General features: G+C 42.0%; 3 protein-coding genes across 3 annotated transcripts; 1 reads left to right on the plus strand and 2 right to left on the minus strand.

The window, feature by feature from the left end:
• Window positions 1-914: 914 nt before the first annotated feature.
• Window positions 915-1863, minus strand: LOC110540598 (olfactory receptor 56A4-like). Its single transcript, XM_060366298.1, has one exon. It carries the CDS (start codon window positions 1851-1853, stop codon window positions 915-917), a length of 939 nt encoding a protein of 312 aa, XP_060222281.1. The 5' UTR covers window positions 1854-1863.
• Window positions 1864-10864: 9001 nt separating this feature from the next.
• LOC110544848 (olfactory receptor 52L1) lies at window positions 10865-11824 on the plus strand. Its single transcript, XM_021630655.2, has one exon. The coding sequence runs from the start codon at window positions 10865-10867 to the stop codon at window positions 11822-11824; it is 960 nt and encodes a 319-aa protein (XP_021486330.2).
• Window positions 11825-14708: 2884 nt separating this feature from the next.
• On the minus strand, window positions 14709-15650 carry LOC110543387 (olfactory receptor 56A4). The gene has a single exon (XM_060366299.1). The coding sequence runs from the start codon at window positions 15648-15650 to the stop codon at window positions 14709-14711; it is 942 nt and encodes a 313-aa protein (XP_060222282.1).
• Window positions 15651-26989: the final 11339 nt, after the last annotated feature.

Genomic DNA, 26989 nt, shown 5'->3' on the forward strand with positions numbered 1-26989 from the left:
CATTCAAAGCAGGAAACAGGAATGAGCAGCATTAGGGAGAAACAGGAGATCTGACATGTAAGTACACACAAACAATTTAACAATCAGGAAAGTGCTGAAACTATTGAAATTACAGTTATACATTATATGAAAAATATAGCAAGTCCCTCTCACATAGATGAGGCCATGGAAGTTTTCAAATTACTCCACAATGCAAGACCCTCAGGGTTTGGGTGCAACAGAAACCAGGAACCAGGCCTAACCCAGGCAGCTCAGCTCTCAGCTCTCATTCTTCTCATATCTGTGGTGGCTTTACTGTCTCATAGAGCTCAGCTTCGCTCCATCAGGTCCTATTTCAACACGATTACTTAACAATTAAAAGTTACACATGTGCACTGAAGGTTTTAAGGGACTTAGTAACGTGAGTGCTTAAGATGTGGTGTAGCTCACTGATGGAGCACTTGCTTCCCTGTGCAAAGTCCTATATTCAGCCTCCAGCCCCACACCAATCTATTAAATCGACTAAACAGTTTTTAAGAGAGCCCACCCATTCCCCAAGTTTTTCTTTCTGATTGGATTACGTGAGCTTTGAGGGAAAAAAAAAAAAGACATGACGTTGGGAGCAGGATGATGGGGGGGCTCAGTTGGAAGAGGTGATGTAATACAAACACCTTGTGTGCATGTATGAATATTTAATGCAATTTAAGGATCAGTCCAACCGAGTCAAGTCTGTGTCAAGCCACCTCTGTCAACCGTATGTGACTGCTGCAGCTCTCCAGATGGGGCTGTAGGGAAACACTCACGTTGTGTCAGTGGAAATTCAGAGGAGCAAATACCTGTACCTATCCTACAGTCAATGTTTAAAGGTTCTGCGCAACACAGATACTGTTTCTGATTAACGGTATCTGTCCCCAGGCCACGACTCATCTTATTTCTTATAATCGCCTAAGCAGGTTTCGGATTCCCTGCTTGATCTCCCTGGTTCTCACCCCATAAACAATGGGATTCAGAGCTGGGGGGATGAGGTGATGCAGGATGTTGAGCAGGATGGGGACATCCGGGGGAATCCTCTCCCTGGCCAGGTTAGTGATGACCAGCACCAGCAGGACTGTGCTGAAGAAGAGGATGAGGATGAAGTGGGAGCCACAGGTGCTGAGGGCCTTTGCCACAGCTCCCTCAGCTTTGATCCTGAGCACAGCCTTCAGAATAAAAGAATAAGACAGGATAATAAGGATGAGGTCAGAGCCCAGCAGGGTCCAGCCTATGACAAACTGGTAGAGTTTGTTAAAGGTAATGTCATCACAAGAGAGTTTGGAAACAGACATGTTGGTGCAGATGCAGTTCTTGATAATTCGTGCACAATATCTCAGTTGAGAAGAAAGTATGGGGATCGGCATAGTAAGAATTCCATTTCGGGCTGCCACAAAGATGGCAGCCCTAACCACAAACTGGTCAGTGATGATGGATGGGTACTGCAGAGGCTTGCAGATGGCCACGTAGCGGTCATAGGCCATGACCATGAAGGTGCAGGACTCCATTGTCAGGAAACTGTTCATGACAAACATCTGGAGGAAGCAGGCAGAGAAGCTGATGGACCTGTTGTCAAACCAGAAGATGGCCAGGACCTTAGGTATGACAGTGAGGCAGAGCACAAGGTCCAGCAGGGAGAGAAGGCTGAGCAGGTAGTACATGGGCTCGTGCAAAGAGGCCTCCATCCTGATGGTGATGAGAAGGGTGGCATTGTCCCCCATGGCCAGGAGGAAGAGGAGGCTGAGGGGCAGGGACAGCCAGTGCTGCCAGGTCTGATAGTTAGGGAAGCAGATGAGGAGGAAGTCAGAGACCAGGATAGAGGAAGTGTTGCTTTGTGCTTCCATGTATTGCCTTCTGATCCTGGCTGACACCAGAAAACCTTGGGGCTAGATAAAATATAAATCATCCACACACTATGAATATCCACAAAGAGGCAGTATATTTCCCAGCTAATCATTAAAATGTAGTAGGAGGGCCTAGGAGTTGGCTCAGAAGGTAAAAGCGCTTGCTGACAAACTAATGACCTGAGTTCAATCCCTGGACCAACATGGCGGAAGAAGAGAACTGACTCCCACAGGTTCTCCTTTCTCTTTCACACGTGTGCCGTGGCTTGCCTGGGACACTTCTCAGCCCCACACATACAATGAATAAATAATTTTAAAATCACAAGAGCGTATCTGGCATTGTCCCACGTGTGCATCCGTTCTCTAACGGCCTCTAAGAACTGACAGAAAGCTGTATTTCCTGGTTTTATTTGGATAATAACAGTTTATGCTGCTTTTTAATTCTTTATGCCTAACTTGATAAATAAATCATATTATCAGCATTCTTAAAATGGAATGCCATTGTTGTTTAATTTCACACAGCAAAGGTCAAAGGCATAGTTAGTAAAGCTACTTTTTCTTAATCACAGTAGTGAAAACATGAAGTCTGTAATCGCTCCCTATTAAATTTTCCTTTCCCTGAAACAAAATATTCAGGCCTTCAAGTTGACCAGCCATGAAGACTTCACTGGACCTTCCTTCTTCCAAGAGACGTTATCACAGGCAAGTCAGAAGCCAGACCCCAGTGAATCACTAGACTGTATCTGGTGATTTCTTTGGAGACATTTGATGACAGTGATAAGATGTGACAAAGACATCCACTAACGCCCCAGACAATGGGTGAAATGAGAACAAGAGCTTTCAGGAGCAGCTTGTGGACGGCAGCCACTGACTCCCGTGACTTCTCCTACAGTCATTAGGCAGCTCCCCGTTAGTTGCCTCATAAGCAATAACTGACCTACGAAACAGTTAACGAACTGAAGGTTTACTTGGTTTCCACACCAGGGCTATTCTCTGAGACTAGATGGATATGCCCTGATAAAACTACACTTTTGATGCTCTGAGAAAGCCCACACTTGGAAATTTAACTGAGCACTGAGTGTCCCTGATGAGGGCTGGCGTCTCCTATGCTCAGCTTCCCTCCCTTATCTGTAGAATAGCAGTGACTTTCTCGAAGGCAAGGAGTAAAGCGTGAGTAGCTGAAGGCATCTTGGAGGTAGAAAGAAGCTCATTTACTTTCTGTTTTGCCCACTATATGATCGCCCTACACAGGCTTCCCAGCACTGTAAAGTCTAGAGCAAAAATGTAATAGAAACCACGAGTTACCCAAAAGCTATTGGGCACAGCATGGGACAGTACCGAAGGGCACTTGTCCTTTCGCTTTGATAATACCTCGAGGTGATCTTGATGTTAATTCAATGTCATCTCTTACCTGTAGACGGCATATGGGAACTTATTTTATTTGGTTCCCATTGAAAATTACAATAAAAAAATATCTCTCCCTTTAGGGATTTTTTTGTGAGTTGATCTACTTTGCTTCAGAATGGAAACCCATAAAAGACAGGGATAATCGACACATGCTTTGTCCCAGCACAGGCCATCACACAGATGTCTTCCAAAGACAAGCTCTCTAGCAAACGACAACCCAGGTACCACCACCCAGCCCACATCCTGCTTTTCTCTAACACCTTCCTTAAAGCAGAGAATCTATATCTACTTTTTATTAACAAACATACTGACTATTTACTCTGGAATGGCAAATTTTTCAAATGTCATCAAATATGACACTAGGCATATTATTTTTGTGTAAGAAATATCTGAAAATTAGCACCAATTAATGTTAATAAGGAAAAGCAAAACAGGGAAGATATAAAAGGTAGAAATTGAATTAGAAATAATGCAACCTCCCATATAAATCCAAATAAAAACATATTTATCCTTTCCTATAGTTCAGACTATAGAAACTTACCTTGGCTAGATGATAGTAAGCTTAAAGAAATAAATTCTCTTATGCAAAGTTATCTTTATCATTTTAAATTGGTTATGAAATTATTTTCCTGGAACAATAAAACAATGATAAAGAATTATATTAATATACTGTCTAGAAACTCCAGAGGAATGTGGTGGCTTGAGCGATGGAAGAGATGATCTGATCCTGCCTAAGAGGCAAGACGGCACTGACCTGTAAGGTAGAGTGGGGAGAGCAACCAAGGAGCCAGGATAACTGTGCCTCAGTCATCTGATGCCTGTACAGCAGACTTGTATGGAAGCTGCATTGTAGTCAGCAACATAAACTTACTGAGACTTTCCTAGATTCTGGCTCATATAGACAATGATGAAAATATACACATATTTTCAAAATCTTTACCTTGATAATATTTGTTTTCTAAATGTGCACTATACAGCTCACACTGGAAGATGGAAGACCCAACAGAAAGTGGAAGTGCTCCTGACTCTGAGAAGCTGGCAGAATCTAAGTTTTGAATATCAGGCTTGCAGTAATCCCACTGGAAGGCGTCCTTCTGCCTGTATTAGACACACATGTCTGCACACACCCCACCATCTCTTCTGCAATATTCCTCATTCCGAGCCAATATCAGCAGCTACCAGAGCAGCTCCACATTGCTACTTATGAAAGCTGGTTGCACTATTTAGAGCAGCTTCTCAGAGACGCTGAAGGGAATTTTCATGCCCTAAGCTCCACCCCATCCCTTCTCTCCGCAATGGCCACAGGGGCTAAGACCACTTCAGCCATCTGAACTGGGAGCATACAGCTTATTCCTCATGGAGTTAGATAAGAAACCACAGAAGACAAACACAACATAGAAGCAATGCTGGGGAAGAAAAGGAAGTTAAGTAAAATAGAAATGACATAGGATATTTTAATCAGCTATTCTGAACATCTGAAAGCAAATATTTCTAGAGTTAAGACCTTGACTATTTAAAGATGAAGAATACTCTTAGAAAATATGTTTAAGTGAGAGGTATAATGCAGACCTTCTTGGATTTTAAATATATATACATATACATATATATATATTCTTTATTTTATATGTATTGGTGTTTGCCTGCATGTATGTCTGTGTGAGGGTGTCAGATTGTGGAGTTAATGAGAGTTGTGAGCTACCATGTGAGTTCTTGGAATTGAATCCTGTCCTCTGGAAGAGCAATCAGTAATCTTAATCACTGAGCCATCTCTGTATCCCCACTTCTTGATTTTTTTATGGAGTTGCATAACAGTGAAAATCTTAAACTGAAAATTGTACAAATTTTGAAATACATTCAGTTGGAGCAGAGAAAGAGGTTTGGTGGGTAAAGTGTTTGTTAAACAAGCTCCAGGACCTGAGTTTGCATCTTCATGCCCATATAAAAGCCAAGTGTGGAGGTGTACATCTGTAATCCCAGATCTAGTGGGATGGAGAAAGGTGGATGCTGGGGCTTTACTGCTCAGTCAGTATAGCCAAAATAATGGCTCCAGGTGTACTGAGAGACCCAACAATTGAGGTAAAGAACAGCAGAGGAAGACACACATGTACTTCCACTTTTAACCAATTCTTCTGGTTGGTGATTTGCATCAGGGAGGTATTTTCTGAGTCCCCTACACCTGGAAGGACTTCCCACTGTGTACCTAATACACCTTAGCTTTAAACTACAACACTCTGTCAATAATATTTATGTTACACTCTACTTAATATGTATTACCCCAAGGTGGTCATATTCTCTCTTTTGATAACACTTAGAAGAGTGCCTGGAATAGTATATAAACCATCAATTTATGATGGTTCGATAGCCGATAAACCTCTTGTAAATTAAAGGTGTTGCAAGTCACAAAAGTTTTTTATAAACCTAAGCTATTGAACACACTGACTTACTAGCAAAGTGCACTGTAGATTTCAGCAGTTTACTTTCATGAGTACCTGGTTATCCTCAATTCACACTTCAGTGACACTGCCCAGCACTTACAAGAGAATGCTATCACACTGACTTAGAAAAGATCAAAATTCAAAACTATATGGCTTGGGATGAATGCCTATCATTTTTGTACCGTCATAAAACCAGAAAATAGAAAGTTGAGAGCTCTATCTATTTATGTGATGAATGGATGGATGTAACATTGGGCACCACATGTAGGCTTAGATTTTTCATCAAATCTTCTTTATTTAGGGTTCTTAAGCACCTTTGCCTCCCTCCCAGCCCCAGGCAACCCTAGGTAGGAGATTAGTAGGGAAAAGAGCTATAGACTTCTTTTATCCACTTCCTGATGGTAAGGGCCAATGTGTCTTGAGGCTTTTTTCAGACTCAGTAGTTAGAATGCCAGCAGTCCAGTCCAAAGGCCAACACCAAGCATCAACATGAAGTCAGCAAAAGCTGCGGGACTCAGTCGGATTGCCTGGAGAAGCGCTCTGGAACATTTCTCTCTGTGGAGTCAAGCGTCAAGGCACGAAGATCAGTGTAGCAATGTTGATCCAAAAAGCGATGTCTAACTGCTCGTGGGCCTCTATATATGTCCCCTCCTCAGAGTCCACCATGGATGTTCTCAGCTGGCCAAGTCATGCCTTTCACATGTGAGAGCCCACAGCAAAACATCACGTGCCCTCTTACAGGCCAACCCTGGCAAAACATCACATAACAAACTCAGTCTTCAAAGAAACCAGAAACTTCCATTTCATGTGATCTCCCACCCAACTTCAATTAAATAGTTGGTGACTACAGAAGGGAAAGGAATATAAGCAGAAGCATTAGTCCCCCGCCAAAAAAAATAAACATGCAAACAGTGGGTATGGTGATATCCATGAAGCTCCAATTTGAGGCAATCAGCATTTACTTGGGTCTGACTTCATCACAAAGAGACTCTTGTAGAGCAAATTTAAATGAAGATACTTTACTGTGCAGTAAGTATGGGAGCAATAAATGTAATGTGTAGCAGAGGCTTGGCAGACAGAGAAAGTCCGCTGGGATCCAGTTTTCTTGGAAGCTTGGCTAACCCAATATAACCCATATGCTGGAGTGAGTGTTTAGTATTGTTTAAACCTGAGATAATGTGGTACACATTTCTGTATCCTTAAGTTACTAATCTTTGGGAATGTGCTGAATTGAGGAGATAGGACAATTTAGAATGAGGGAGCCTTTTCTTTAACTACAAGAAAATGGGTACAATAAACTTCCAATAATTATGCTTCTAACACTTGGAATTGAAGCACCAAATAAAAGAAAAAAAAAAACCTGTTTAACTGGGGCCTATGACTGGTTTATGAGAATGAGTAATTTGAAGCTCATGGCGCACAGAGCAGGCGTTTCCTAGTGCAGCTCTCAGGATGTTCAGGCTTAGGGTCGTAGTCAGCGCTGCCAGAGCCTCACACACAGCCCCGGGCAGGTGCCCCCACTAGCCCTGTGTCCTGCCCATCCACCATCCTTCTAGGAAGCTGACTCATCGCATGCACCTCCGGCCAGTCTGACGGCTAACTCAGGCTTTGACCAGATGTGCTGTGAGTCCCCCGGGACCTGGCAATTTGTATTAACACCATTTCCCAGAGCCTGTTCACAGTCATGGTCCCTCCTTTGAGGAATTATCATGAAGGGACTTTCATAACTTTCACAACCAGAAACCAGATGAAGCACAGAACTTGGGCTGTGGAAAATGAGGTCAGATTTAGTATTTGGTGTTGAGCAGCCGACTGACTGCTGATTTTTTCACAGCTCTGTGGCGATGGTTCTTTCTCAGCTTGGTTGACAGAACTCTAACTCTGAAAATAACACCAGTTTAAAACATCCTGGTAATTTGCTTATGCGCACGTTTGCATGTCCGCAGGTATGTGCATGCCTGTGTGGACACGCATGTGTGTGCTCAAATGTGTGTGCGTGCATGTGGCGTACGCACATGGTTTTGTGGATGTTTGCACTTTTGCACATGAATGCATCTGCATGAGAAAGCCAGAGGTAGATGACAGGGGTCCTCCTCACTCTCTTTACTTCTCATGTTTATTACTATGGATATATCACTGAGCCTGACCTCACTGACTCAGGCTGGTCTGTGAGGTAGAGCATCTGCTGTCTCTGCCCACAGTGCCGGCACAGCAGACATCTGATTGGCTGACCTTTCTCACCAGCCCAGCACCTCTTAATAGTTTTCCCCTTGAGTCAGAATGTTTGTTCTTCCCAGGTCTGGCAGAGGCACTGTAAGGGAGAGCTAAGCACACAGACACAGAGATCACAGAGGACACATTGCTGGGTTTAACTGCTAGTGCACAGACACCTAGCCATCTCGCCGAACCTCATGGTCATCTGGAGACACTCACAGGCCTTTCTGTACATTCACATTTTCTCATCCTCACAGCACACTGGCGCAGGAGGAGCCTACTAATCGTGTTTACCATTTCAGGAGCTTTAGCTGTGCAGGTCTTGAGTGATGTGTTTAATTTTCTCTTCAACATTCAGGAATTGCTATGCAGCACAAAGTCCCCCTTCTCACCCCTCCAAAGCTAGACCACTGTGTCACTGTGGAGGCTGGACAGGTGCCTGAAAGCTTTGGAGCTGACGGGGAAGGCTTAGTGGAACTTTCCTGAGCCTGGCAAGATTCGCCCTTTCTAAGTTCTCTCTGTGTTGCTGAGTCTCCCTCACTGCTGACACAAAGCTTCCAAAGACACATGCTTGAGGACAGCCCAGAGACAAAGAAGAGAGTGTCCTGCCTGACTTATTAGGTTCTCTGAGATGTGTTAGGTGGAGCCATGCCTCTGAGTGCTTTACTCTCTTCCTATTATATCAGGGAATTGTCACAGACCCACTATTTCTGCACCTGAGGCTGTGTTCTTGTCTCTTTCCCTTTTCCATACTTCCATGGAGTCCAGGCCACTGTTAAGGAGATTAAGGAGAGAGTCAGGTCACAGCACAGAGAGGGGCCTTCCTGCCTTCTAGAGGCAGCCTGAGAAGCGACTCCAAGGACCAAACCCCTGCTTCTCTCTACACATCTAGAACACTGTTCTTGTCTCTTACAGCTAGATTCAGCAGAGCCTATTCTCCCATAAAGCACCACAGTGTCCTGTAGGATGGGATCATCAAGGCTCAGTGGTCAACTCTCAGTAGACACTCTTCTGTTTATTGTGATGTTCCTGTCTCTGAAGTCCAGCCTCTTCTTCACCAAGTTACCATAATTTCAGGTCATTTAAGACCTTATTTATTACATAACTTCAACATTTGAGCATGTGTTTCCTTACCCAGACACTGGCAGAACAAATTAGGTATGCTGCATTGTGCTCTGGGAAGTCTCCCATAAGTCAGGCATCGACCCCACTCTTCAGGGGTTGGATGGTCTTAAAGGGCAGGTAATCAGGGACACAACAGTGAGAGGATTATAATTGGGAACAAAAAGAGACAGGTCACACTGCCCTACAGAACTCAAGCACGACTTGAAAAAAGACAGACATGTTGGCTGAATCTGCATGATGTGAGGAGATACAGTCCAGTCCTTTTCTAGCTGTCTTCCACAGCCTGGTCAGAGTTAAAGCATTTATCTCTTCAGATTCCTGGAGACAAAGGCTTTTCTGGTTTTTGCAAGGCTCACAAAGGACCACTTACTTACACAGCATCTTCAGGCTTTTACCCTGGACACACAAGCCACAGAGCACAAAGAGGCAGCCGATGCTGAAGAACAGCACCATTCCCCCTCAGAACCCCTGAGAGTGCTCCTGTAAAAGACATGGACTTCTCCAGCGCACAGTGGTGCTATTGCTTCTCTGCTGAACGGTGGAAAAGAAGACTGGGCTCGCATCAGAAGGACATGGCTAACAAAGAGAACAAACTTTCTCTTTGTGTGGGATAGTAAATACTCATGGGTGAATTTTTGTGCTTGGATAGATCTCCATGGAGCTCTCAACAGAACTATCACTATTCCTTTAAGGGAATGGTGAAGAAAAACAGACTGGAAATATGTTCTCATAGGCTATTGGCCCTTTATAGCTGTTATATGGAGAGTCTCAGGGCATTATTATAGTCATTACTGACTTATGGAAAAGTCATTCAGAATAATCTATTGATGTGCAAATCGAAGAACTCAGTTATGCCTGACCTTATAGATATGTGCCTGAGCCCCTGCAGACATTAGTCCTATTTTAGAGTGCATCTGCCTCTTAATGGAGATAGAAGGTCACAAACATATCATCCCATATTTTTGTTGGAACTGTGGAGGAGTGAATCACGTGGACCTGGCTAAACATTTTTTTTCTGTGCCTGTTTTTAACATACATAAAGGAACTAGTAATGAATTATTATATGACAGCGAGAGACAGGCATATGAAACGTTTGAAACAGAGGGGCATCTTCACTGCCAAGAAAGTTTAAAAACATTTGGGATTTTGTTCTTAATCATCTTTTATTATTAGTGTTAACAACAGTAGCTACAATTTGTAGAATGACATGAATCTAGATCTTGAATGCATTACTAACTTGGTAGATATGTACAAGTCGCATGGATAATATTATTTTACTGTTACATGAGAAAAAAAGGGTTAGAAATTTTGAGTACCTGCCAAAGTTTTATACTATAGTATAAAATAGATACTAGTTAAAGTCTGCCACGGTGAGTCGACATAGAGAAGAGGAAGGAGGGGTTAGGGAACCCCGGAACAGACATGCAATGAGGTGGAGACTGGGGGTGTGGACCACGGCAGGAACAACTGTGGAGTACTGTGTCCTGAGGTGCAGGAGGGAGTGTCAGTGACAGACTGCTCACCTTCAGCACTTCCTACACAGCCAGGAAGGACAGAACTTTAAAGCCGACAGTTTGGAAATAGAAGCCATTAGTGGCAGTTACCATCTCGCTCGAGGCAGCTGTGTTCAGTGTTTACTCTTGTCCCATAATGCAGCTGGACTTGACCTGTTCAGACGTGTGGAAGACTCATCTGTAAAGCATCTGCAACCAGAAAGGCTTCTCTTCCTTGAATTCATTCCCCCGGGTTGCAGCTTCAGTCACCGTGTTCTTCTGAAGAACTGGGTACCCGGATCTGCACATGCCTTAGCACATCAAGAATGGAGACATCATGACTCTGGGGTCTTTCCACTCTACTTCCTCTGCTCTGCTGATCATGACCCTCAGCAATTCCAGCTGGAGGCAACCTCAGGCCCCTTTCTTCCTAGTAGGGATTCCAGGCCTGGAGGAAAGCCAGCACTGGATAGCGTTGCCCCTGGGTGTCCTTTACTTCCTTGCTCTGGTGGGCAATGTGACTATTATCTGCATCATCTGGGCTGACTCATCCTTGCACCAACCCATGTACCTTTTTCTGGCCATGCTTGCTGCAATTGACCTGGTCTTGGCCTCCTCCACTGCACCCAAAGCCCTCACGGTGCTCCTGGCTCATGCCCATGAGATTGGGTACATTGTCTGCCTGACTCAGATGTTCTTCATTCACGCCTTCTCCTCCATGGAGTCAGGCATACTCGTGGCCATGGCCCTGGACCGCTATGTCGCCATCTGCCACCCACTGCGCCATTCCACCATCCTGCATCCAGGGATTATAGGGCGCATTGGGACGGTGGTGCTGGTGCGTGGACTGGTCCTCCTCATCCCCTTTCCCATCCTTTTGCAGAAGCTTGTCTTCTGCAGGGCCACTGTTATAAGCCATGCCTACTGTGAGCACATGGCCGTGGTAAAGCTGGCCTGTTCTGAGACCACAGTCAATCGAGCCTACGGGCTGTCAGTGGCTCTGCTGGTTGTTGGGCTTGATGTCCTGGCCATTGGCATTTCCTATGCCCTCATCCTCCAGGCTGTGCTGAAGGTCCCAGGGGGCGAAGCCAGACTCAAGGCCTTCAGCACATGTGGGTCTCATGTTTGTGTCATTCTCATCTTCTACGTGCCTGGAATGTTCTCCTTCCTCACTCACCGCTTTGGCCACCATGTTCCCCATCATGTCCATGTTCTGCTGGCCACGCTCTATCTCCTTGTGCCACCTGCCCTCAATCCTCTTGTGTATGGGGTGAAGACTCCACAGATCCACCAGTGAGTGCTCTGAGTACTCACTGAGTACTCTTCCATGGAGTCAGGCATACTCCTGAGTGCTCCTGAGTACTCACTACACAAAACCATAAATTTGAATACATTCTAATTATTAATGGTATCATTAATTATAAATATTATAATTATAAATAATTATAATAATTTTAATTTATAAAATTATAAATGCCTTTTTAATTTTATATTAATTAAAATTATTAGTACATTATAATTGTTGGCTATAGAGGACTCAGCCAAAAGCTCATTGCTGGTGTGGAGTATATGAAAAAAGTCTTTCTGCAGTGAACATTCTTCCTTCTAGTTGTCCTTGCAGAGAATACCCACAGAGATGAAGGAGGGAGGGTAGAATTGGGAGGGAGTGAGTGAGGGGGCTATAGCTGGCTTAATAGTCTATTGAGATGTATCTGGATAGCTTTGCTTATGAATATTTCCCTTTCTTCTTACCGTTCTTTCCAACCCCAATAATTCTCCACTTTTGACAGAAGGATTGGGAGATGGGAGAAGTACGTGACAGCTCTAGTTATGCCATCGTTCATGCTTTCCCCCAATAACTGATCACACAATACTATCTGGAATGAGAACGATGAGTCTCAGCCTGACTCACTGCTTAGAGTGTCTTCAAAACCTCTAAGCACAATCAAATCCAGATCAACGGCTCCTCCGTGACAAACGGTCCCTTAAAACAGCCAGAATATTCACAGTGTGGAATACCAGCATTCACTGTAACATAGATGCTACTTTCTTACTTACATATAGTGCTTGGAAGTGAAGTAGGGACTGTAGCAGCTTACCCTTGAAATAATAAGATGTTTAAGTAAAATTTATGTTTTTATATAGTAAACTTATTTTTAAGTTGCTTTGTGTTTTTTAAATTTAAATATATTTTTATTACAGTTTATTCACTTTGTATCCGAGCTGTAGTCCCCTCCCTCATCCCCTCCCAAACACACCCTTCCTCCCTCATCTCCTCCCATGCCTCTACCCCAGTCCACTGATAGGGGGGTCCTCCTCCCCTTCTCTCTGACTCTAGCCTATCAGGTCTCATCAGGAGTGGCTGCATTGTCTTCCTCTGTGGCCTGGTAAGGCTGCCCCCCCGGGGGGGGTGAGTGATTAAAGAGCAGCCACTGAGTTCATGTCAGAGACAGTCCCTGCTCCCATTACTAGGGAACCCACTTGGACTGAGTTCTCCTTGTGGAGCTCCTGTCCCCTCCAGATCTTTTAAATGTTTGTATTTTTCTTAGTGTAAAGAAAGAACAAGACAACAAATTGAATACATCTGTTTTATAAATATTAGTTTAATGAAAGAAATACCACACGTTTCTATTGATACACAATACTGTGCATATTTGTAAAGAACAACGTGTGTTGTATATTGAATAAGGGTCAATTCAGAGAAGTCAGCACATCCAACACACCGTTAATCACATCTTCTTTCTATTTCTTTTTGAGATTCCAATATAGTTACAATATCTCTCTCTTCCCTTTCTTCCCTCCAGACACCCATATGCCTCTGCTCTCTTTCAAATCCACAAGATATTTTTACTGTCATTGTGTGCATATATGTATGTATTCCTAAATACGACCTGCCCAAACTGTAGGATATTGTATGTTTTCTGATCTGAAAGGTTAGCACTGGACCCATTGAGAGGGCAGGAAACTATGGGTACTCTTTATCAAGCACTGCTCAAGACAAACGGTGAGGCCACAGGGAGTAGAACTGACAGACAAATCGTCTCGTTTGTACCTGGGATGGGTCGTGAGTAGACACAGCTGACATCAGAAACTGGATGAAAGTTCTACGTCTGTAACAAGTGCTAGCTCAGTGGTGGCTTCTGTTCTTGCACAGGACCCAAGATTAGCTCCCAACACCCATGTGGGACCTAACAACTGTCTCTATTTCTACATTCGAGACCCAGTGCTCTCTTTGGCCTCCCCAGATACCGGGTGGCCTGGCAGGCACAACACTTATACACATAACGCAAACAAATACTTTTAATTTAAAAATATGAAGTCTCTTCCATCAGATATGTATAAAGTGAGACTGGCCTGGATCTGGGAGGGAGGAGTACAGCAGATAAAAGAGAGGGACATATCCAGGAGCCACCGAAAGGCACATCTTCCAAAAATAAAAGAGCTGATGTGCTCAGGATAAAGAACTCCACCCGTGGCAGCTCAGTATCCAAGTGGGTTCCCTAGTAAGGGGAACAGGAACTGTCTCTGACATGAACTCAGTGGCTGGCTCTTTGACACCCCTCCATGGGGGAGCAGCCTTTCCAGGCTACAGAGGAGGACATTGCAGCCAGTCCTGATGAGACCTGATGAGCTACGGTCAGAGGGAAGGGGAAGAGGACCACCCCTATCAGTGGACTTAGAAAGGGGCATGGGAGGAGATGAAGGAGGGAGGGTAGCATTGGGAGGGAATGAGGGGGGGGCTACAGCTGGGATTCAAAGCAAATAAAATGTAATTGATGTAAAAAATAAAAATTTAATTAAATAAAAGAGTTCCACCCCAAGAGCGATACATCTCACATCACTGTCTGTTTTGCCCAAAATATCCCTTTATGGCACAAAACCCAGGTAGGGTTCTGCCACACTGAATCAGACAGGAAATGATTCTGTGTCCCTTACAAATCCTGGAAGTCTTTTTCCTGAATGTCATGAAAACTTGTGTTCATTGTTCATAGCAATTTTTCCTTTAAAACTGCAGTAGAGAAAAGAATTCCTAAGTGAATGGTTTTCGCGATGCCTAAGATGTTTGTAAAAATCAGAGTCGAAGTCATTTAGGAATTTGAAATGTTAATTTATTTCCAATATAAAAATGGTTTCCTATTTCCCACTATTTATTAAGAGTTCTGAAGGTGACTGGGTGCCGCTTACCACCTCCTAAGCAGGTTTCGGATTCCCTGCTTGATCTCCCTGGTTCTCACCCCATAAACAATGGGATTCAGAGCTGGGGGGATGAGGTGATGCAGGATGTTGAGCAGGATGGGGACATCCGGGGGAATCCTCTCCCTGGCCAGGTTAGTGATGACCAGCACCAGCAGGACTGTGCTGAAGAAGAGGATGAGGATGAAGTGGGAGCCACAGGTGCTGAGGGCCTTTGCCACAGCTCCCTCAGCTTTGATCCTGAGCACAACATTGAAGATAAAAGAGTAGGAGATAACTATGAGGATGAGGTCAGAGCCAAGCAGGGTCCAACCTGCTACAAGCTGGTATAGTTTATTGAGGCTGATGTTATCACAAGACAGTTTAGACACAGACAGGTTGGTACAGATGCAGTTCTTGATGATGTTCTGAGCACAGTACTTCAGCCTGGCAGAAAGGATGGGGACAGGTAGAGAAAAAAGGGCATTCCTGCTTATAATGAAGATGGCAGCCCTAACCACAAACTGGTCAGTGATGATGGATGGGTACTGCAGAGGCTTGCAGATGGCCACATAGCGGTCATAGGCCATGACCATGAAAGTGCAGGACTCCATTGTCAGGAAACTGTTCATGACAAACATCTGGAGGAAGCAGGCAGAGAAGCTGATGGACCTGTTGTCAAACCAGAAGATGGCCAGGACCTTAGGTATGACAGTGAGGCAGAGCACAAGGTCCAGCAGGGAGAGAAGGCCGAGCAGGTAGTACATGGGCTCGTGCAAAGAGGCCTCCATCCTGATGGTGATGAGAAGGGTGGCATTGGCCCCCATGGCCAGGAGGAAGAGGAGGCTGAGGGGCAGGGACAGCCAGTGCTGCCAGGTCTGATAGTTAGGGAAGCAGATGAGGAGGAAATCAGAGACAAGAGCTTCAGAGTTGTTGCTGGATAATGCCATGGAAGAAATGTCAGTCAAGCCAGAAATCCAGAGACTGATATAATGAAGGCAGTGAATGAACATAAAAAGGTAAGTTCTAGATAGAAAAGAGCTCAAGTTTCCGTCATGCTTGAACCTGTCCCAGTGAAGTTTTAAATCACCATCATTATCATCATTGCTTATCAAAAAAGCACTGTGCTGAATATTTTATATTCATTAATTCATTCTCTTCTTTCAAAAAATTTGAAAGAATTAGGGAGATGGTTGTTAGTGGAAGGCATCCCAAATCAACCTTGGCTTCCAAAATCACATTGGTGCACATTGACCACACATACACACATGCATGCAATTTAAAAATAGTTTTTAAAAGAAAAGGATTAGGCATATTTTATTCGGGCCATTCATATTGACAGATGCCATTGATCAAGGTAATATGAGACAAACTTAAGAAATAGGAAACAAGTCTTCCACATCATCACAATGCCAAAGATGACCTGTTTTAGCTTTTATGGCACAAAGAATTAAATTTTCCTGACAAATGGGAAGAGGGGAAATACTGAGTTTTAAAAGCAGGAAGATTAACTTGTTTGGGGGCAAAGACATTTTTTGTCTTTTTATTTTGATCATGGTTTTTCATTCCCAACTACTTCCATATCCTTCCCCACACTCCTGACTACCTGAATCCACATCTTCTCTCTCATTCTCTCTCTCTCTTTCTTCCTTCCTCCCCCTCTCCCTCATTAGAAATCAAACAGGCAACTAAACCAAACCAAGTAAAACAAAACTAAAAGAACAGAAAAAAGGGCCAATTAAAAACTACAAAATGCAAACACACATGCACATACACATTTGCACACACAGAAATACCATAAAATCACAAAACCCTGAGAAATTTGCGAAGTGTCCAGATAGCTTCCCAACAATCTTCAAGCTTCCCAACAATAGTTCAAACTATAATATGCCTGAAAATGAGGAGAAATTTCAAGTATGAAAATGTGCTTCTTCTTGTATTGGAAAAAGAAAAGAAGTATTAGCATACAGTATACTGGCTATACTGTATGTTAGGGAAAACATGTTTTAAAGTCTGAATTTAAGAACGGGAATTTTCAGGTGGGACTGATATTTCCATGTCAGAGGAAATGGAAGCATGTGCTGGGATACAGTGCTGGAGAATGCTGGAAAGATTTACGAGATGTAAGACTAGTGAGAACTTCATGAAACAGTGACAGGTACAGAGTATCAGTTTCCCTCATGAGAAAGTTTCCCTGCTGGAACATGGCAAAATTGTGGCCTTCCATAAGTAGGTTTGTAATAGGACAAAGCAAACTAAAATAGCAGAAAGTTGGATCTCCCACAAAGGATATAACGTGGCTATGTGGGGCATCAGCAATGGTGCCATTTTTATGTTATTGAATGAAAGCTAGCATAAGTCAAATGGATAGAAATGACTCCCTAAAAACAAGTTCATACACACACATATGTGTATAAACACACATTCACACATATGTATATATTTGAGAGAGAAGAGAGTTATGTGGGAGGGGTTGGAGGCAAAGAGAAGAGGAAATGATGTAGTTATAATTTCAAAAATATCATAATTTAAAGAGAAATGGCTTTTTTCTCTGAGATAGAATAAATTGGGTGTTCGTAGATATTTTCAGAGATGAATGGATAGTGTCTTTCTGTTTTAATTGTCTCTGAAGAGTGATTTTCCAGGTGGCTTCATCTTCAAAAAACACTTTTTTTTCTTTGGCTTCTCACAAGGATGGGTGTGTTGCTGGTGGTAAGGCAGACAATGTTCTGTTTTGTTTTGTTTTGTTTTGTTTTGTTTTGTTTTTTGAGACAGGGTTTCTTTGTGTATCCCTGGCTGTCTTGAAACATTTTTTATAGATCATGCTGGCCTCAAACTCAGAGATCTACCTGCCTCTGCCTCCAGAGTGCTGGAATTAAGAGTGTGCATCACCAAACCCAGCTCAGACAATGTCCATGAATAAGACCATTAAATAGCTGTTCTCTTTCAGCAATGACCCCCGTACTAGTCTCTCTTCCTCATTCTATCCTTCAAAATATGTTTTATCTTAAATCTTTCAGGAACATAGTCTCTGCATCTAGAGATGGGTGTCATAATGATGTTTTCATTCAAGAGGAGAAATATGGTCTTTTGACCATACCCATCCCACCATTTCTCTTTTCTTCCCTCTTCCCACTCCCACGGTAAAGCTTCCCTATAGGGACAGAAATTCTCCAGTACTCTGTAGACTGTAACTCCTTCGAAAGAGAACTCTCAAGGATTAGAAATAAATTTGCTTAAGAAAAGTAACCAAAACTTGAGTTGACATCTATCAAAGGAATAACGGGAGCTCGTTAGTGTCAGGCAAATAAGGCTACATAAGAAGCCATTTTCTGGTCAGCAAAATTGCCAGTGTTGCCTTACACACCGGAGCCAATCATCCCAGGATGTGGATTCACATTCTGAAATCTCACCTGTTGGGGTTCTGGCTGTTTCTCTTTAGGGATAAGACTCAGGGACTAAGCTGCGCAGCAGCCCCTGTGGCAGTGTGTGCTGTTTCGCGCCCGTGCTAAAGGCGCCTGCTTCGGGATTCAGCCTTGCAAGTGCATCGAATTCTTCTCTCACACGTTTTTGAGTTAGGTTCAGTTTATGGAAGGTTACGCACAGGATGAGGAAATGGCTTTTGTCTTACTCACCCTTCCGTAAAATACACAATAAACAATCCCAACAATCCTGTCAGATCTCAGAAGAACCCTGGTGGCATTGCCAGCAGAGGCCGTGGCCCTCTGCCTTAAATCTTCTCGAGTGCTGTTCTCCCACATGGGGGAGATGCTTTCTCTCCCTTGCATACTCTACCTCTGCCTCTGTATTGACAAGCTCAGTAGACGTAGATCTGAATGTCCTTAGTCAAAATGAACTAAGTTAAAATCAACAAGGCAAGTTCAACTGGTGTATTGATTTCTAGAACTCAGCCTTACCCAGGGTCCAAGGAGAATTACCTAAGCTTGGGGACTTCAGATCCTCGCACAGTTAAGATTGGAAGCATTCAGGGTGTTCATGTAAAAGAAGACTTTTGCTAATTATTTTCTTTTCTTTCTTGTTTTAATTCCTCCTGGTTTCTTCAGCTTAAATTAAATGGATTGAGTTTCCAGAACCCATCTCTTACTTTCTCAAAAAAAGAAAAAAATTGTTGAAACCAAAATTTTAAATGCACAAACGCCTGGTAGAAAAGAGTCTCCTCTGCAAATGCCAAGTGACAGTTGTTAGACAAAGACTGTGAGCGGATGCTTTTGTAGTTAACAAATTAATAACAAAGAGATAAGCTCTTTCCAGATTTCATTCCATCACAGTAAAAGTGAAAGAAATGACATCTGACTGTGTAGTTTCAAGGGGTCTCAATCAAGCTTGGTCTAGCTACAAATGAGGAGCAAATGCGTGACCCCTGCTACGATCTCCTCCCCGAGCTCTTGCCGCATCCACACTCTGCTAGTCTCATTACAGCCTCCCCCAAACCAAACACTTCAGAGGAGAAAATGATCTCCAGCCGACCTTGCCCGTGACCTGCAGACATGATGAGAGCCTGATAGACTTTAAAATAAATAGGCATGAAATATAGAGCTGAAAGAACCCCATATTTTTGTTATGACAGAGAAAAATATGTAACCTATTTAGAGTGTAAAATTGTACACTCCTAATTGTTCAATAGTGAGGAAATGGAAGCAGGGCCATGTGTCCAGAATTTTATTATTCTTACACTCCTGCCCTCCAAGGCTAATGCATAACTTGTCAAACTTGTAAAATAAACTGCCTCCCCGTGACTACTCTTAGTCTCCCATGATCTTATTATAAAGCAAAAATCTGTTTCTCTCCACAGCTATTTCTGATATTTATTACAATGTCATTAGAACATAAATTCCATTTACTTATTCTTTTATCAAAAACATGCTTCTGTGACTCACGGTCATTGAAAATTAGGGCTTAGATAGTTTTTTGTTTTGTTTTGTTTTGCTATTTTTGTTTCCCTAGAAGTCATTCTGAAGGTACACATAGACACTATAGAGAATCATGAGATATTTGAAAAGGAAATTGATGAGCTAAAGGTGTTAACCTTCAGCCCATTCAGAATCCTACACACTGGGTGGTATATAAACTACAAATAGTAATTACTAACTATCTGAAAATGAGTAAGTGTAAGATTAAGGGGCCAGGAAATTCAGCACATGAATTGGATGAGGTCCCATTCCACAGAGCACGGATGACACCTCTCACTATGTCCTCTCATGATGGGGCTGAGCTTACATCAGTGTTGGGTCCACCAGCCGATGACCCAGCTTTACCTCTTAAGAAAATCACTGTTAGGTCAGTGTGCCTTGCACCAGGATCGAAGTGCTTCGGAAGGGTCAGCACCTGTACTCTAAGCCCTGTTGAAATAACTCTGTCTCCTTTCCATACCAACCCCCTAAACGCCCACTCAGTCCTCAGTGTCTCCTTCACGCAGATTCCCTGCCACACCTGAAACTCACCAACTTCAGAACTGCCACTGCTCCTGGCTGTTGGCTGCAACATAGTGTTGTAGATGCTCCTCTGTGTATCTTTTCTCCCCTGGAGTTAGTGCTGTTATTAGGTAACTTAAAGTGGCCCTGTGGCCCATTTCCCAAGAGGAAAAAATTATAAAATTCGTTGCAAGTATTACAAAAGGTCACAAAGACCTGAAGAGACTAAATTAAAAAAAAATGTTAAAACACAGTAAAAATTGCCAGAAACAGAGATGTCTATTGTGCATACCCACTGTGTGTGGAGTCTAAATGAGTTGAATTCATGGAAACAGACAATAAAATAGCAGTTACAAAGGGTGAGGAGTGGGGGAAGGAGGCAGATGGAGGCTGAAGGATGAGAAAGCCCCAGAGGTCAATGTACAGTACATGGAGCAAGAGTTCTTCACGTTTTCTATGGCAATGTTTGCATGTGTGCTTTCTTTCTTTTTTCTTTCTTTCTTTTTGTTTTGGAGATAGTGCCTCATACCACAGCTGCACTTCCACCTCGGTCCCCTGAAGATTACAGATATGAGCCAACTCTCTATCTATCTATCTATCTATCTATCTATCTATCTATCTATCTATCTATCTATCTATCTATCTCTTTGGTTTTTTTGAGACAGGGTTTTTCTGTGTAGCCCTGGCTGTCTTGGGCTCACTTTATAGACCAGGCTGGCCTCGAACCCACAGAGATCAGCCTGCCTATGCCTCCCTGAGTGCTGGGATTATAAAAGTGCATCACCACATGTAGTTAAGTGTTCTCAACACACACACACACACCCTGAAAACTCTGTGAAATAATGGATATATGAATTATCTGAATGTTAGTACTCAGTTCACCATGCATAACTATCAAAACATCACATCTTGCACACATGTGAATTATACACTACTCTTTTGGGCATGTACAAGATAAACTCAGGGCTTCATGTGTGCCAGGCAAGTGTTCTGCCACTGAATTACACTCTCAGCCCTAAATATATACAGTTTTCACGAGTAATAGAGGGGATAGAAAGAGGGAGGATAACAAGGAAGGAAGAGATGAATATACTAAGTGATAGCAGTTGAAGATAGTTGATGTTTCCATAAACATAATTAAACAGAAATAAAAATACTCATTTATATATGTGAGAAAAATTTAAATATGGAGAATTTAAATTATTTTTCAAATTCAGAAATCAGGCAGAGACATAGCCAGGGTGTGGAACCTCAGATCCAAGTCTCACTATGACAACAGTGAATGTAAAGTGGCTTTTTGATGAAAGCATTTAAACAGAGTTCCATCCACCATTCTGTAGAGAAGAGGAAGAATGAAACTTGGTATTCATTATAACTGGTTTATTAATCAGGTGATCTATGCAAGCCATGTATCTAAGAACTTAAAGTTAATGAAATTACATAAGGAAATAGTTAGTATTAAGGATGTGGAAGAAATGAAGAGAAAGTTTGTGTAATGATCTCAAAAGTGTTGACAGATCTACTAGGTTACAGTAGTTGATTATGGAATTTCAGGGTTCCTTAGAACTATTAAGTCAACAGTATAGGAAAAAGTCAATCATGGAGAATGTACCCCAACAACTATGAGGAGAGAAAACTCATGGACCAAATAATATTCCTCTCTTGGCTGATGTGTACACACTTATAAAAGCAAGCATAAGTCAGATGTTGTGGCAAGTGGACCTCTAAGTTTAAGGCAAGCCCGGTCTACAAAGCAAGTTCCAGGACAGACAGGGCTATAGAGAGACCCATAACCGTTATTTTTATAAAACTGTGTTTCTCAGTTTCTATTTTTAACCTGGCTTTCACAAAAATAATTGAGATTCTACTATATTATTTTAACAAGCTTCACAGCACAAGAACTGACCAGTTAATTTGGCTTCATCCCAACACACACCCCAGAGATAACTTGTACTTTATAGCTTTTCCTGTTTCAGCTCTTTCTACTGATGTCTCTTGGACCTCTCCCTTGACTGAATCCCCTAGTTGCTCCTCTAACTCCTTCCCCCCTGGCTGGCAGAAAGTCCAGCCCTATTCTATCCCCTGCTCAGTGATTGTCAGTAAGCTGCTTTATTGGCATATCGGGGGCAATTGGGGAGCAGTGTTTATACGACACTAAGACAGAAGATTCTCAGAACAAGGATTGCAGCCAGATATGGGGGGGGGTACAGAAATCAGCATTTGAATTATACAATAACCTTATGCCTACAAAGACACTGTCTTAAAACTAATAATAATAAAATAAAAATAAATTTAAGAAAGAGTAAGTGTAGATTTAGGGAAACCCTCAGTACCTGAAATAGGGTATAGTTCTTATTCTAAGCCTCTAGATTTTCTTTCCTGTGACTGTGACAAAAGTAACTTTAAAAAGAATGGATTTCTGTTGTTCACAATTCCAGGTTACTATCCATTAATGTGAAAAGGTCAAGATAGAAACTTGAAGCAGCTGGTCGTGTCACATTCATAGTGAAGAGCAGAGAATAATGAATTATCACAAGAGTGACCAGCTTTCTTTTTCCACTTCTGTATAGGTCCCAATCCCTTCCTAGGGAACGTTGCCACCTACACTAGATCTTCCCATTTCAACTAACGCATCAAGATAATCCCCCACAGACATGCCCAACATTCAGCCTCATGTAGGCAGTCCCTCCCTGAGACTTCCTTTCCAGATAATTCTAGATTGTGTCTAAATACCAATTAAAATTAATCATAATAGCATCCAAGCACAGTCAACTTCTAGGATCCATAGGGGAATGGTTCCCATTCCAGTATCCCACTGATACTGCAGATTTGCTGTTCAAGTCCTTAATATGAGTGCCACAGTATTTATGTGTAGACTATGCAATCCTATTGGATATTTTACATTGTCTCTATGTTATGAGTAATAATTAACAAAACAAAATTTTTATATGAACAATTATACCAATTGTTTAAAGAATAGTATTAGAGAAAATCTAGATATGTTTAGTGTGAATGCAAACATCACCGGCCTAATTATATAGCAATAGTTTGTGGCAGAACCTGGGAATGAAAAGAGCCCAGAGTAAACACAATAGTTTTGATGAAAAATCTACCAAGCATTTCATTCCCTGGCATAGTGATGTGCCTAGTTCTCTCCTCTGACCATGTCCTAAAAACAAAGTCCTGTGACCAGCCATAAGACAAGGCAAGCAGTCTTTGATAATTCCTGCTTCACAAGAAAAGTCTGTCATTTAGTAGGCCAGAAGGCTGAAGGTGATGCCCCAATGTTCCCGAGGAATCTTTAGTGACTGCCCTTCCTGTCTATTCACATAATCTTTATCCTTCTCAGGTGTTGAAGACTATATAGTCATAGTCTCACAAATAAGCTTAAGTTGTTTAGGATAAAAAATGTTTTTACGTCTAAGTAGATGTTTTTAGGTTGAAAAATACAAGTTATGATAGAAAATCTTTTAAATACAGAACTCTGGAGTCACCAAGATAAGACAGATAGAAGAGTACTTTCTCCAAGATTGCCAAATACAAATAGGCTGGACATTGTGAATGGAATTCTTACTTGATAGTTTTCATAAATATTTTATTATGTATAGTTTATTATCATAAGATAAAGAGCCTTTTATTGGACTAAGAGAGGGTGGTTGTGTACTGTGTATTCAGATGCTGATTTTTGTGTCCAGAGATCTGGTTTCAGTCCAGATGTGGGCGCTCTCATTATTATAGAAGACTCTCCTCCTGTCTCAAGGTTGTGTAAAAATTGTTCTCCATCATCTCTGATGCTTAATAAAGAGCTGAGTAGTCAATAGGTGGGCAGGATAAGAAAGTTGAGATGAGACTTCCAATCCATTAGAGATTGTCAGGTGGAACAGAGAGAGAGAGAGACCAATGGAGAAGGCCACCATGAGGAGGAGGATACCATGAGAGAGCCACCATGAGGAACAACATGGGTCAGGAGAATCCAGGCTGAGACTAGATGGCAGGAAGGGCCAATGGCTGGGAAGCAGTCTAGACCAACATAGACAGGTTAGAATAGATGAGGATCCACCTAGCTACAGTGCTTTGAAGTTCAGTCATAGTCGTAATATGTCTCCTTGTCATTATTTGAGAGCTAGAATGGGCATAGAAAAAAAACATACATTATTTCTACAGAATTCTGTATAAACTCAAATGTTAAACAGAAAGATGCAGTGTGTGTGTGTGTGTGTGTGTGTGTGTGTGTGTGTGTGAAATGTGTATGTTTGCATAAAATACCAGGCTCCTGATAGCATCAGAAGAGACTGTCAAGGCAGATTTGAAGAATATATCAGATAAGCCTAGCTTAAGGACCAAGTTAGAAGAAAGTTGAAGTTCCTTTCTCCTTTCTAAATATAGCTTACAAATCGAAACTTTCTTCTTCTCATCCACATGGAAGGAATGATTAAAGATGAAAAAAAAAAAAAAGGAGCTAGCAATGCTGCTTTGATTGTCCTAGTGAGTATAAATGGGTTCTCCTGGTCTGCTTAAGAATGAGCCTGGAGGAGGCAAACAAGGAGGTCAGCACTGGGCTACAATCTGAGGGAGGAGGTCCTAGATCAGGGCCACACACAAAGAAAATCTTGAACTTTATTCTGCATCCAATAACAAGATTAACATTTGAGGGACCTCCATTACAGGGTGGGTAACAGAAATGAACCTATTCGACTTTCTCAAAGACAGCTGGATCTCTGTGAGGAATTTGGTCAATGGAATGAAAGATAAAATGATGCAAGTCTCTCAATTTGGGCCCCCTAAAACCTACTGATTCTTTCTCCTCACATCCCTAGATCCCACAGAGACCTACAGTAAGAAACTCAGGTACCAGAGCATGAAGGACCCGTGAAAGAGAAGCCTGGGTCCTAAGTGCCGACCTGCAGTATGAAATAGCATGTTGGGTGACAAGTCATTGTTATTTCACTTCACTTGGACTTGCTGGTTCAATCTTGCTCTGTCCCTACTATCTATAACTTGAAGTATAAATTGACTCAGAGTCTGAATTGACTCAGAGTCTAAAATTATAGCTTAAATCCTGACAATATGGTAGGATAAAGGGAAATAAGGAGACAAGCATGACTAATTTCTCATTCATGAATCTCGTTTCCCTTAGTTGAATCTGTAACTTATTTTTTTGGTAATTGTTCTTCATCTTAAAAAAGCAGAAATAACAATCACGGGTTATTTTTCAGCTTTATTGAAAATATATTATTAATACAATATATCCTGATTACAGTTTCTCCTTCATCTACTCTTCCCAGACCCTCCCCCCACCATGTTCCCTCCTATCTGCTTCCACTTTCTTTCTGTCTTCCATTAGAAAAGAACAAGCTTTTAGGGGATAATAACAAAGCACACCAAATATTTTTTTAAATCACATTGAAGTTGGACAAGGCAAACTAACAGGAGGAAAAGAGGCTTAAGAGAAAGCACAAGAATCAGAGACCCACTCATTCACACGCTCAGGAGTCCATAAAAACACTGAACTGAAAGCTAAAATATATATGCAGACCCTGTGTTTGCTGCTTCAGTCTCTGTGAGTTCCTCACCAGCATGAGCTATCACTTGTGATATTTTTTATCTTAGCCATTCTGACAGATAGAATTTAAGATGGAATCACAAAATGGTTTTCATATACATTTTCCTGATGGCTAAGAATGTTGAACATTCCTTTAAGTGTTTCTCAGCCATTTGAGATTCCTCTAATGAGAATTCTCTGTTTATATCTGTATCTCATTTTTAATTGAATTATTTGATCAATTATTTATTGATACCAATCAGATATAGTTGGTAATAATCTTTTCTCAATCTGTAGGCTACCACTTTGTCAGACAGTTCCTTTTCTTTTTTTTTCTTTTTATTTTTTTCTTCACAATTTATTCATTATATATCCCGATTGAAACCCTCTCCCTCAACTCTTCCCAATCCTACCCTCCCTTCCTCTTCCCCTCATCCCCTTCCCTAGTCCACTGAAAGGGGAAGTTCTCCACTATTGCCATCTGCCATTTCCATCTTGTTAAGTCTCTTCGGGACTGCTTGGATTCTCGTCCTCCACGGTCTGGCAAGGCTGCATCATCAGGGGCGAGTGATCAAAGAGCAGTCAACTGAGTTCATGATAGAGGCAGCCCCTGCTCCCCTCACTCAGAGATCCGCATGGACTGGCTGCATCTGAGAATTCTCAACAGAGGAATGGTAGAGAAACACTTAAAGAAATGCTTAACATCCTTAGTCATTAGAGAAATGCAAATCAAAACAACCCTTGAGATTCCATCTTACACCAATCAGAATGACTAAAACAAAAAACTCAACTGAGAGTTCCTTTTCTATACAGAAACGTTGTAGTTTCAAGAGGTCCCATTTATTAATTGATGATTTTAGTACCTGCACTAACAATGTTCTCTTGAGAAAGTATTCTCCTGTGCCAATGCATTCAAGGCTCTTCCTTACTCTTTTTTTCTATCAGGATCAATGTGCATGGTTTTATGCTGAGGTCTTTGAAGTTGAATTCTGTTTAGGGTGATACCTACAGACATCCAGTTCAACTGGCACCATTTGTTGAAGATGCTGTCTTTTTTCCAGTGTGCATTTCTGGCTTCTTTATCAAAAATAAGGTGTCCATAGGTGTGTGGATTTATGTCAGAATCCTCAGTTTTAATGCACTGATCAACACGTCTGTTTTTATTACTATAGTTTTGTAGAACAACTTGAAATCTGGAGTGGTGATCCCACCAGCAGTTCTTTTATTGTTCAGAATTTGTTTTTCATGTGCAGTTGAGAATTGTCCTTTCAAGATCTGTGAAGAATTGTGTTGGAATTTTGCTGAATATTGCATT

The sequence above is a fragment of the Meriones unguiculatus genome, chromosome 14, assembly GCF_030254825.1.
Source record: "Meriones unguiculatus strain TT.TT164.6M chromosome 14, Bangor_MerUng_6.1, whole genome shotgun sequence".
In the NCBI taxonomy this organism is placed as follows: Eukaryota; Metazoa; Chordata; class Mammalia; order Rodentia; family Muridae; genus Meriones; species Meriones unguiculatus.